We start from the raw sequence: 13,545 nt of genomic DNA, 5'->3' as shown, positions 1-13,545 counted from the left end.
TCGACCCAGCTTTGATGCACCTGTACTGTCTCCTCTTTCTAGATGGTAGCGTTGTGAACAGGTTGTGGCTCGTGTGGCTGAGATCCTTGATGATCTTCTTGGCCTTGCTGTGCCACCGGATGCTGTAGACCATGGTCTCCCAAACTGGGTCCCCACCCCTCCCCCTAAGTGCATGTTTTAGTTTTTGCCCTACCACTACACAGCTGATTCAAATAACCATCTCGTCATCAAGCTTTGATTATTTGAATCAGCTGTGTAGCACTAGGGCAAAAACAAAAATTTGCACTTAGGGGGGGGCCCAGGACCAAGTTTGGGAAACCCTGCTGTAGATGTCCGTGAGGGCAGGCAGTGTGCCCCCGGTGATGCGTTGACCACACCACCCGCTGGAGAGCCCTGCGGTTGCAGACGGGGCAATTGTCGTACAAGGCGATGATACAGCCCGACAGAATGCTCTCAATGGTGCATCTGATGATACAGCCCGCCAGAATGCTCTCAATGGTGCATCTGATGATACAGCCCGACAGAATGCTCTCAATGGTGCATCTGATGATACAGCCCGACAGAATGCTCTCAATGGTGCATCTGATGATACAGCCCGACAGAATGCTCTCAATGGTGCATCTGATGATACAGCCCGAAAGAATGCTCTCAATGGTGCATCTGTAGAAGTTCGTAGGGGGGGGTCTTAGGGGCCAAGCCGAATTTCTTCAGCCTCACTGTTGCGCCTTCTTCATCACACTATCTGTTTGGATGGACCATTTCAGGTTGTCAGTGATGTGCACGCCGAGGGAACTTGGAACATTTCCACCATCTCCACTGGAGTTCAAGATAGCACCAACAGACATGTTCCTAGCTCCTAGCCAACTTTGCAGTATTGTTTTTTTGTGGTATTTCTTACATTATTTCCTCAGAAGGTTTCTTGTATTATTCCCTACAAGCGTTCATTACCACCCACCACTTCCGAGTATATTACTCACTAATGTTCAGTCCCTGGACAATAAAGTAGACGGATCTCATTCGAGACATCAAGGACTATAACTTACTCTGTTTCACAGAATCATGGCTCTCTCCGGGTATACTGTCCCCGTCCATACAGCCAGCGGGGTTCTCCGTACATCACGGACAGAAAGAAAGAACTCTCCGCCAAAAATAAAGGGGGAGGTGTATGTTTCACGATTAACTACTCATGGTGTGATTAAGGTAATGTACAGGAAATCAAGTCCTTTTGTTCTCCCAATTTGGAATATCTCTCCATCAAATGCCGGCCGCATTACCTCCTGAGAGAATTCTCTTCGGTCATCGTCACGACCGTGTATTTTCCCCCTCAAGCAGACACTGCGACGGCTTTCAAGAAAATACACTAGACTTTGTGTAAACTGGAAACCGCATATTCTGAGGCCGCATTTATTTACGGAAGTTTAATCAACATCCCCTGCGCTATTCGCTCATTGAGAACTCTGACCATTGCTGCTCCCCCTTCCGGGACAGCTACAAGGCCCTCGGTAAATCAGATCATGCCTACATTCTGTTCCTCCCCTCCTATAGGCAGAAACTTAAACAGGAAGTACCCGTGATAAGGCATGTTTAACATTGGTCTGACCAATCAGAACCTATTCCTCAAGATTGTTTTGGTCATGTGGACAGCGATATGTTCCGGGCTGCCTCTGAGAATAGCATCGACGTATTAACTAACTCAGTGACTGAGTTCATCAGGGACGTGCATAGATGATGCTGTTCCCACTGTGACGATTAGAGTTTATCCAACTGTGGATAGATGGCAGCATCCACACAAAACCGTGGATAGATGGCAGCATCCACACAAAACCGTGGATAGATGGCAGCATCCACACAAAACCGTGGATAGATGGCAGCATCCACACAAAACCGTGGATAGATGGCAGCATCCACACAAAACTGAAAGCGCCAACCACCACATTTAGTGGTGCCAGGGGAATAACCTCTCCCTCAAAGTCAACAAAACGCAGCAGCTGATCGTAGACTTCAGGAGACAGCAGAGAGAGCACGCCCCCATCCACATCGGTCTGTCTTGTCACAGTGCTACAACACAAGCCAACGGTGGGACAGAGAAAGGGGTGCGTCCCAAATGGCACCCTATTTCCTATATAGCCCTATGGGCTCTGGTCTAAAGTAGTGCACTATATAGGGAATAGGGTGCCATTTGGGATTCTTCCTGCTACAGAATGTGGTTCATCAAAGAGTCTCTACCAGTCTGCAGCAGGCCTAGAGCAGAGATCAACTGTACAGGGCATGGTCAGGACAGGGGAAGGCGGGGTGAGTGTGTGTGTGTGTGAGAGAGATACACCCTGCTGTCTCTGTTTTCGTTGGTTCAGGGAAGGGCATAGATAGGGCAGTGAGGCAGCGTGTGATTTATTCCTCTGGAAGAGAGAGTATTAAAGTTACCATGGTGTTCATGTTACCATGGTGTTCAAGTTACCATGGTGTTCATGTTACCATGGTGTTCATGTTACCATGGTGTTCATGTTACCATGGTGTTCAAGTTACCATGGTGTTCAAGTTACCATGGTGTTCAAGTTACCATGGTGTTCAAGTTACCATGGTGTTCATGTTACCATGGTGTTCATGTTACCATGGTGTTCATGTTACCATGGTGTTCATGATACCAAATGTGTCTCTTTAGATGAAAGGGGGACTGATGGGGCAGTGATGGTGGAGTGAGTCTTGGATAATCTGACTTTTATGAGAAAGAGGAGGGAAAGGCCATAACCTTCACATATCACCACCCAGGACCTTCATCTGGCATATCAGAGTCTATCCGGTGTGTGTTCCGGTGTAACATGACAGCAGACAGCTGCCAAGGACCGATTCAGAGCAAGAATACTCCCCAAGTCTAGAAAATAATATTCACACACACAGATGTGTATGACACACTAATAACTCATACCAAATTCCTCTCATAATTGAACATTCTTGCTGCTGCACACCTGTTAGCAAACTGGTAGCCATCAAAGCGCTCACCCTTTAAAAATAGGTCTTTCCTCTCAACACTTGTTCATTATGTTACTACATTATAGAGAAGTCAGAGAGAGGGATGGAGAGGCGGAGGGAGGGAGGAAAGGAGAGAGGGAAGGAGAGGAGAGAGGGAAGGAGAGAGAGGGAAGGAGAGGAGAGAGGGAAGGAGAGAGAGGGGAGGAGAGAGAGGGGAGAGAGAGGGGAGGAGAGAGAGGGGAGGAGTGGAGAGAGGGGAGGAGGGGAGAGAGGGGAGGAGGGGAGAGAGGGGAGAGAGGGGAGGAGGGGAGGAGTGGAGAGAGGGGAGGAGTGGAGAGAGGGGAGGAGTGGAGGAGTGAGAGAGGAGTGGAGAGGAGTGGAGAGAGGGGAGGAGTGGAGAGAGGGGAGGAGTGGAGAGAGGGGAGGAGTGGAGAGAGGGGAGGAGTGGAGAGAGGGGAGGAGGGGAGGAGTGGAGGAGTGAGAGAGGAGAGGGGAGGAGTGAGAGAGGGGAGGAGTGAGAGAGGGGAGGGGAGGAGTGGAGAGAGGGGAGGGGAGGAGTGGAGAGAGGGGAGGAGTGGAGAGAGGGGAGGAGTGGAGAGAGGGGAGGAGTGGAGAGAGGGGAGGAGTGGAGAGAGGGGAGGAGTGGAGAGAGGAGGAGTGGAGAGAGGGGAGGAGTGGAGAGAGGGGAGGAGTGGAGAGAGGAGAGGAGTGGAGAGAGGAGAGGAGTGGAGAGAGGAGAGGAGTGGAGAGAGGAGAGGAGTGGAGAGAGGGGAGGAGTGGAGAAAGGAGTAAAACTCTAAGTGAGAAGGAGAATAAAGAAGGATGGAAGAAAGGGAAAGTTGGTGGGACTAGAGGGGGAGAGAGAGAGAGTAGGTGGTTCACCCAGTCAGTGAGGGAGTGTGTCTCAGTACTGTCCAGGTTCCTCTATTTAACCCCAGACCGTAGGACAAACACACAGGAAGAGTTTATGCAGAGGTGTGTCCCCAGAAGACGACAGGCCCCACATATAGGTTGCGTCCCAAATAGCAGCCTAATCCCTATTCTCCTTAGAAGAATGGACAGAATCAAACCACTGCATTCCTGTATGGGTTTACCCCTGAAACACACACCGCATGTCTCCTATCTCTTCATTTCACCCCTCTACAACCCATATCACTTAACCCCCTTCTCTCAGTCTCCTATCTCTTCATTTCACCCCTCTACAACCCATATCACTTAACCCCCTTCTCTCAGTTTCTCTCAGTCTCCTATCTCTTCATTTCACCCCTCTACAACCCATATCACTTAACCCCCTTCTCTCAGTTTCTCTCAGTCTCCATCGCTTCCTCTTTTAGCGCTATGCCCTCACTCAGCTTTTCTCCCCCTCACCCCCCCCTCTCTCTCTGACCACCCCCCCTCTCACTTATTCCACTTCTTATCAGATGAGTGATATGATCATCTATCTATCTCACTTGGCCAGTTCCAATATAGTGAGTAGCAACCAGCACCTGGTCTGTGTAGATAGGACAACTGAGACGTCCATACAATGACTGTCAAGCAATTTGATCAGGCTTCTACTGTATTTAGATTACCTGTGGGGCTCTGTGTGTGTGTGTGTGTGTGTGTGTGTGTGTGTGTGTGTGTGTGTGTGTGTGTGTGTACACACCTTGAAGCTGGTCAGCTCTTGCCTGGTAAAGCCATGGCTGTTAGATTACCTGTGGGGCTCTGTGTGTGTGTGTGTGTGTGTGTGTGTGTGTGTGTGTGTGTGTGTGTGTGTGTGTGTGTACACACCTTGAAGCTGGTCAGCTCTTGCCTGGTAAAGCCATGGCTGTGGATGATCTTCATCTGTTTGACCAGCGTACTCTTCCCACTCTCTGCTGCTCCTGAATCAGATGGAGGGAGAGACATGACAAAATAACACTAGAAATGTCTTTCTTTTTGAAACCTTGAGTGTAATATTTACTGTTAAATTCAAATTGTTTTTTGTTCATGTTGTTTTGTGTCTTGTCACTTTTGTTTATTTCACTTGCTTTGGCAATGTAAACATGTTTCACATGCCAATAAACCCCTTTGAATTGACTTCAGAGTATTACATTGTATTACAACGAGTTCAAGGACAATGGCTTTATCTTGTAGCCTGGGTCCCAGATCAGTTTGTGCTGTGATTGGACAATGACCATAGATAGGAGAGTTGACAAGACGGCAGAAAACATCTTAAGTGTTTCCCTTATTAAGGAATCATTTACCTAAGAGAATTGTTTAAGAGTGTTGCATAGAGCCCCTCAGACATTTCCTTAGGTGAGGGCATCATTTAAGGGTTTTACGGTAGTTTGAAGACATGTACAACAGAAAGAGTCTCTGGTTACCATGGAAATGCCATGATTCACTGACAAGTCTTGGTTAAATAAAGGTTAAAAAATATAATTCAAAGACATCGAAATCAACCATTTATCGGATCATCAAGAACTTCAAGGAGAGCGGTTCAATTGTGGTAAAGAAGGCTTCAGGGCGCCCAAGAAAGTCCAGCAAGCGCCAGGACCGTCTCCTAAAGTTGATTCAGCTGCGGGATCGGGGCACCACCAGTACAGAGCTTGCTCAGGAAGGGCAGCAGGCAGGTGTGAGTGCATCTGCACGCACAGTGAGGCGAAGACTTTTGGAGGATGGCCTGGTGTCAAGAAGGGCAGCAAAGAAGCCACTTCTCTCCAGGAAACACATCAGGGACAGACTGATATTCTGCAAAAGGTACAGGGATTGGACTGCTGAGGACTGGGGTAAAGTCCTTTTCTCTGATGAATCCCCTTTCCGATTGTTGGGGGCATCCGGAAAAAAGCTTGTCCCGAGAAGACAAGGTGAGCGCTACCATCAGTCCTGTGTCATGCCAACAGTAAAGCATCCTGAGACCATTCATGTGTGGGGTTGCTTCTCAGCCAAGGTAGTGGGCTCACTCACAATTTTACATAAGAACACAGCCATGAATAAAGAATGGTACCAACACATCCACCGAGAGCAACTTCTCCCAACCATCCAGGAACAGTTTGGTGACAAACAATGTTTTTTCCAACTTCCACAAGCACCTTGCCATAAGGCAAAAGTGATAACTAAGTGGCTTGGGGAACAAAACATCGATATTTTGGGTCCATGGCCAGGAAACTCCCCAGACCTTAATCCCATTGAGAACTTGTGGTCAATCCTCAAGAGGCAGATGGACAAACAAAAACCCACAAATTCTGACAAACTCCAAGCATTGATTATGCAAGAATGGGCTGAAATGCTTGTAATTATACTTCAGTATTCCATAGTAACATCTGACAAAAATATCTAAAGACACTGAAGCAGCAAACTTTGTGAAAATTAATATTTGTGTCATTCTCAAAACTTTTGGCCACGACTGTACTTTGCATGACATTAGTTGTTGGTCATTTTTGCCTGTTAAACTATCTGGTTAGCTACATTATTATGAGTCACATATAGCTAGCTTATAGTTATGAAGTAAAACGTTTGCTTTGTGTATATCTTGTTTGGTCTCTGTTATTGTCCTGGCTGGAGGAAGGGTCAGTGAATGGGTAAGTCCATAGTCAAGTCAATAGCTAGACACGAATAAATGTTAGCTAGCTAGCTGCCCATTAAACATTTACATCTACCTTGCATAACATTAGTTTTAGGCCATTTTTGCCTGTTTAGCTAGCTGGCTAGCTAGATTACTATGGCTCACATATCTAGCTGATAATTATGAAGTAAAACATTTGCTTTGTGATGCAGTGTGAGATTACACAGTAGGGGGAGTGCGAGTAATGCTTAAATGTTACGTTTTATGATTTCTCCACACACTCGTCCCCACAGGAACGTACTCAAGAGAACATCCTTGGAGAATGCACTCAGAGCATGAGTGTGGAGCACGGTAGTATGCATATAACACCACATGTTTAATAGCATTCCACTTATTCCGCTTCAGCCATTACCACGTCCTCCCGAATGAATGTGCCACCAACCTCCTGTGGTACAGAGTATGTAGCCAGCTAGCTGTGTAGCCATGGATTGTGCACCTTCCCTTGTTCAGCTACCTAGCTAGCTGGTGGAAGTTTTTAGTTTGAAACCAGGGCAGAGGAAAGCAACATTCACTTCCACAAGTGCTGTTTACATTGACATCCATACTGAGTGCTGTTTACATTGATATCCATACTGAGTGCTGTTTACATTGATATCCATACTGAGTGCTGTTTACATTGATATCCATACTGAGTGCTGTTTACATTGATATCCATACTGAGTGCTGTTTACATTGATATCGATACTGAGTGCTGTTTACATTGATATCCATACTGAGTGCTGTTTACATTGATATGCATACTGAGTGCTGTTTACATTGATATGCATACTGAATGCTGTTTACATTGATATCCATACTGAGTGCTGTTTACATTGATATCCATACTGAGTGCTGTTTACATTGACATCCATACTGAGTGCTGTTTACATTGATATCCATACTGAATGCTGTTTACATTGACATCCATACTGAGTGCTGTTTACATTGACATCCATACTGAGTGCTGTTTACATTGACATCCATACCGAGTGCTGTTTACATTGACATCCATACCGAGTGCTGTTTACATTGACATCCATACCGAGTGCTGTTTACATTGATATCCATACTGAGTGCTGTTTACATTGATATCCATACTGAGTGCTGTTTACATTGACATCCATACTGAGTGCTGTTTACATTGATATCCATACTGAATGCTGTTTACATTGATATGCATACTGAATGCTGTTTACATTGATATCCATACTGAATGCTGTTTACATTGATATCCATACTGAATGCTGTTTACATTGACATCCATACTGAGTGCTGTTTACATTGATATCCATACTGAATGCTGTTTACATTGATATGCATACTGAATGCTGTTTACATTGATATCCATACTGAATGCTGTTTACATTGATATCCATACTGAATGCTGTTTACATTGACATCCATACTGAGTGCTGTTTACATTGATATCCATACTGAATGCTGTTTACATTGATATGCATACTGAATGCTGTTTACATTGATATCCATACTGAATGCTGTTTACATTGATATCCATACTGAATGCTGTTTACATTGACATCCATACTGAGTGCTGTTTACATTGATATCCATACTGAATGAAGCACTTAAGGGACCTCAAGGGAAACTAACTTCACTTACTTTAAGGGGGAAATTTGCCTTAAAATGTTTTGTGCAAAACAAATTCATGGAAAAGATAAGGGGAAAAGCTACTTAAGATGTTTTATGCAACCGGGCCCAGGGTATTTATCTTGTTCTGGTTAATCTCAACACAAACCACATTGGCCTCTATCTGCACTGTGATTCAGTCCCTGTGACTGACCAGGAAGAATGTTAGACCATTGTGTGGAAACGCCTGCCCTGCACCCTTTAAACTCCTCACTGTGTTTCTGTTAAACCAATCATTTGATCTAGTATGGGTCTGTTTAGCTCTTTGCTGTTGTTCCAACATCCTCGTTGGAGCTAGAAGTGTGTGGGGCTTTTCAGTTAATGAATGAACATAGGCGAAACTTGCAAAGGTGTTGTGCAGGCCTAGTGACCAGAGAACACTCGGCTGCACAACACAGAACATCAAAATACTCTTCTGCCGAAGGGGAAATATTGTCCACTATATATTATTACTACCACCACAGAGAGAGAGTAGTGACATTTGACATGTGTCTATTCCATTGAAACTTTCGACTGTAATGTTTACTGTTCGTTTTCGTTTATCTATTTCACTTGCTTTGGCAATGTAAACATATGTTCCCATGTCAATAAAGCCTTTTGAATTGAATGTAATTGAGAGAAAGAGAGACTTACCGAGCATTAGTATCTTGACCACGTTCATCTCCCTCTTGGCGTATTCATACAGGTCCCTGTCTATCTTCGCGCTCTGAAGCTTCGCCTTCTTCCCCTCCTCCGTTAGGTCTTGTTCTGAACTGAGACACTGTCCCATCTCGCCTTGCTCATCTCCTCGTTCACCGGACACGCACGAGCTAGAATAATACCGGGGAAGGGGGATCCACTTTAGGGATCATTCATCGTGGGTTGACGGTGATAGTTGACTCGAACATGTTTATCCAATTGGGTTTTGATGATCGCTTTTTCCTCTTGATGTGTCACATTTTGGGGTGGTTTTCTATGCCAAATGTCTGCAACAATATGGCCAAATGTTCTGTCCTATTCCTTTTTATGACAAAAGTAATATAAACGAAGAAAAAAGTAATTTAATAGGTTAGAAGTTATTCAATCGGTTCGCATAGGAAGCGCATGTCCATCCGTTGTTACATGATGCGGAATCGCTCGCAATATACACAATCGAAAAAGGTGAAAACGTTTACCTACTCACTAGCCCAAAAAGTGGCTCGTTACCCAACCAACCACCAAATCAGCAAGGCTATTGTGAATACTTCCTTGTCGTGTTAGACTCGAGAGACAAACAACATTTTCAAAAAATAGACTACCTTCAAATGGCCAATGAGACTGTGAGCGCCGCTATAGTAGCCTACAGAATCCTAACTCCCGAAAAGTTTCCCCACCTAGTTGATTTAGGACGGGAGATCCCTCCCACGCAGCCTGGTCTCATAGACTCCCACGGTATTGCAGCATTGGAAAAGTTTCAGATATCCCGTGGAAGTGACGTTTCGGGAGGAGAAATTGACGCCTGAGTGAGTGCTGCCATTTCCACTGTATCCACAAGGTGCGTTACTATGAAACTAACAAACATAATAATCACTGTTTTGAATGTCAGTGCTTTCACGCTCACCAACGCCTCAAATCCTGCCAAACGCGTGGGTCAGGATTAGTTTCCCTTTGTGTTCCTAATGAGGCGAACGTTTTACCGTTTTTTCATTCAAGAGCCTCGAACCGTGTCCTCATTTCGACAGCTCAGCGTAATCTGTGACCACACACAACCACCGGTCTAGTTTACCGGTTTTCCGCGCGACATGCTGATCTAAACGGTTGTAGACATGTAGTTGACCCCGTCAGCGCTTTCGTGAAAAGCCACAGACCGCTTTCTTTTTCAAAAACTCTCTAAATAGTTTAGTTTAAAGCCCCCATGCAGTCGTTTAAAGTGTATTTTAAAATAATCACTTGTATGGCCAATAAATCCCTTTATTTTTTATGAAAATCCAATATCTCTTAATAATGTATTTCCCGAGCCTCCTTTTTCCATCGGAATGCTCTCTGGTCATGAGGGGGTTGATATATATTTAAATATATTTACATACACAGCCCTGGTTGGCGGATAGGATCTTCAAGTCCAGTGGTTCTCTAACTGGATGGCGGCAGGGGTCCAGGTGGGTCACCCGATGACATTCTTTATGCATCGCAACAATGTCTTTATTTCTAAACTCTAGAGCAGGGCTCTCCAACCCTGTTCCTGGAGAGCTACAGTCCTGTAGGTTTTTGCTCCAACCCTAATCTAGCGAACCTGAATCTAATAATTAGCTGGTTGAGTCGCTAAATCATGTTGGTTACAACTGGTGTTGGAGCTAAAACCTGCAGGAGGGTAGGTCTCCAGGAACAAGTTTGGAGAGCTCTGTTCTAGAACCTACCGCCTCAGAGGAGGATACATATGCAAATAAAAGATGACTGGTCATTAATCAGAATAATTAGATCAGATTGTGATGTCATGCTTCCCCTTACAGTTTATTTGACTAACTACTTTAACACTTATTTTTCATAAACTGCATTGTTGGTTAAGGGCTTGTAAGCATTTCACTGTAAGATCTGCACCTGTTGTATTCGGGGGGAAAATAAATGACTAATAATATTTGATTTGCTGTCGGCCAAAAACTCCATCCCACCTGAACAGGCTGAAAACTCCATCCCACCTGAACAGGCTGAAAACTCCATCCCACCTGAACAGGCTGAAAACTCCATCCCACCTGAACAGGCTGAAATTTCCAGCACTTTTTCACTAAAAAGGACATTATCATAATTTCAGTGTCATTTCAACCTCAGTGTGGAAATATATACGTTTGTAAGATGGGTGAGTAGGATGGGTGAGTAGGATGGGTGACGACCATTATAGGGAAAAGTACTCTTCTGAAACTATCATTACAGACATTAGTGGTAAGCAAATGTGTGTTTACACTATTTTACTAATCAGACAATTTTTTCAGCTTAGTAGGTAAATAATGTTAACCTTTTCAGGTTTCCACTTCATGTCAGATATTATGGACTATTGAACAACTACAAAGAGGCTCAACCTCAGAAAATAATGGGTACAGTATTTTGTATTTTCTTGTCATTACCGGACAATTAATTGACAGATTTACAGAGCAACTTTAGAGGGGTAGAGCCATACAATATACATGCCCATTTGTTTTGTTATTCATTTTTCATTCGCACACACTCCCTTTAAAACAGTCTCTCATGCATACACACACACACACTTGACTCCCCCATTCATTGTCCATACCTCTCTAAAAAATGTTCTAAATGAATTATCCACATAAACACATTAGAAAGAAGAAAAGAAAACATGACAGAGTCCTGAATCATCCTGTTCCATACAAGACAGAGGGGTGCATCAAATGGCATCCTATTCCCTATATAGTCCACTGTTTATTGATGAGATAGTGGGCCGGATTCCAACCCATAGCCATGTGAAGGAGGTCATGCTGCTTGCTTAAAGAGCACCACCTTCCGCCTGTCGGCTCCTAGCGAGGCGCGAACCCAAGACGTCTGCCTCAAACACACGTGACCACTCACGTGAAGAGTCGTACCGGTCACGCCACAAGCCACCCACGTGAAGAGTCGTACCGGTCACGCCACAGAGCAGACAGTTATTCGACGGCGCAAGTGGGGACACTTCAGGCTGAGCAGGTATGTCAACTCTGGCATGTATGTGTGCTGGGGTCAGCGGCCGTAACCGCAGGGCCGGGGTCAGCGGCCGTAACCGCAGGGCCGGGGTCAGCGGCCGTAACCGCAGGGCCGGGGTCAGCGGCCGTAACCGCAGGGCCGGGGTCAGCGGCCGTAACCGCAGGGCCGGGGTCAGCGGCCGTAACCGCAGGGCCGGGGTCAGCGGCCGTAACCACAGGGCCGGGGTCAGCGGCCATAACCGGAGGGCCGGGGTCAGCGGCCGTTTGACCAGGGTCCATAGGGAATAGTGTGCCATTTGGTAGATCAGACTAGAAGGCACTACTAAATATACAGTACACACACAACTACATAGACTTTTCTCTCTTCTTCACAATGTTCTCTTTTTCATCACAGTCAAACTTTGGATTATTTTCTCCATCTTTCTTTCTGCCTGAAAGTGTGATAAGATTTAACACACTCCATTACAGCTATTCCAGACATTATTATGGGCCATCCTCCCCTCAGCAGCCTCCACTGACAGGGGGAGAGGGTTATTTTTGTGTTCTCCTTAGCTGGTGAAGGTGAGGAGGTGTCTTGGTTTGAGTCTGGTTCTGCAGTTTGATCTGGTCTGATCCGGTTTGGGTCAGGTGGAAACTCATTCCATGGAGGGCCTAGTGTCTGCTGGTTTGTCCTTTCAGTTAAGATCTAGACAACCAGGTGAGGAGAGTTCCTTACTAACTAGTGACCTTAATTCATCAAGTACAAGGGAGTGAAAACCCGCAGACACTCGGCAGTCGGTGGAATGAGTTTGGCCCGTTGTGGACTGGGGGGGTAAAGCCGGTCTAGGACAGGTTAGCAGGCAATGCTTCTCTAAAGGATGTGTATACAGTATAAGTAGTAGGACTAGACTGGTTTGGGCTGGCTCGGTTCAGTCGGACCCTGTTTGGGTCGTGTTTGAACCATTTTGAACTGGTTAGGACAGAGGTTCCCAAACTTGTTTGTTCTGCGACCCCATTTTGTTATTTTAAAAAAAGGTGATGAAATCAACAGCCAATGTTTGGTTCTTAAACTGGGACTATGACCGTCTATCACAAATCAGTTGACAGTACATTTGACGGTGTTTCAATATGAAGGATTGTTTGAAGTGACAAATGCATCAGAAAGGTATTGGGAAGTAGAGAAGATCATCAGGCAATCATTTAGTTTGATCTTCTGAGTGGAAAATAAAACCATTGATTGTTATTTTTCCTCCAGTCTGATTTTAGTGCCTGGTCTTGTCCACTCTGTTCTGAGGCTTCTGGGCATTGTAGAGAGAAACCGTAGATTAAACCGTTCAAAAGATAGGAAGAAAGAAAACCAAAACCGCTCTCATTATTACAACGGCATCTAGCAGCTACCGGAGGTTACTGACATAACCCCAGTTCTATGAACCAAACGCAATTTAAAAAAAAGTTATTTCAGAGTTTCTCTAGTTTGGGAAATGCTGGGTTAGGATCAGTTTTGTGACAGCTGGGTCTGGTTTGAACTAGTTTGATCTGGTTACTGTGCTGCCTGGGCCGTGTCCCCGGCCTGCTCTCCCTCTGCCTGGCGTTTCATCGCCTCAAACACCGCAATCTCCTTGGCCTCCTTCTTCTGGTTCCTTGCCTCAAACTGCAGCCTGGAGAGAGAGAGAATCAAACCAACTTCATTTGTATAGTGCATTTTGTACAAGGTAACAATACAATAATACCAAATAAGGGGGG

General features: G+C 45.3%; 2 protein-coding genes across 3 annotated transcripts in view; both read right to left on the bottom strand.

The window, feature by feature from the left end:
• Positions 1-9,508, bottom strand: part of LOC120019033 (guanine nucleotide-binding protein G(o) subunit alpha-like) — a 43,530-nt gene extending 34,022 nt beyond the window's left edge. For both annotated transcript variants that reach the window (XM_038962247.1, XM_038962255.1), the window contains exons 1-2: positions 8,813-9,508; positions 4,738-4,829 (exon numbers count right to left, since the gene is read on the bottom strand). In XM_038962247.1, coding sequence (XP_038818175.1) covers positions 4,738-4,829; positions 8,813-8,948 — 228 coding nt within the window. In that variant the 5' untranslated portion in view covers positions 8,949-9,508. The remainder of the gene's footprint in view (positions 1-4,737; positions 4,830-8,812) is intronic.
• A 1,110-nt stretch (positions 9,509-10,618) lies between these two features.
• The window catches only part of LOC120018948 (ethanolamine-phosphate cytidylyltransferase-like), a 31,685-nt gene continuing 28,758 nt past the window's right edge, over positions 10,619-13,545 (bottom strand). The window contains exons 13-14 of the mRNA XM_038962162.1: positions 10,885-13,460; positions 10,619-10,803 (exon numbers count right to left, since the gene is read on the bottom strand). Coding sequence (XP_038818090.1) covers positions 13,343-13,460 — 118 coding nt within the window. The 3' untranslated portion in view covers positions 10,619-10,803; positions 10,885-13,342. The remainder of the gene's footprint in view (positions 10,804-10,884; positions 13,461-13,545) is intronic.

This window comes from Salvelinus namaycush, chromosome 2 (assembly GCF_016432855.1).
Source record: "Salvelinus namaycush isolate Seneca chromosome 2, SaNama_1.0, whole genome shotgun sequence".
NCBI lineage: Eukaryota > Metazoa > Chordata > Actinopteri > Salmoniformes > Salmonidae > Salvelinus > Salvelinus namaycush.
This window is presented reverse-complemented; position numbering and strand designations above follow the sequence as displayed.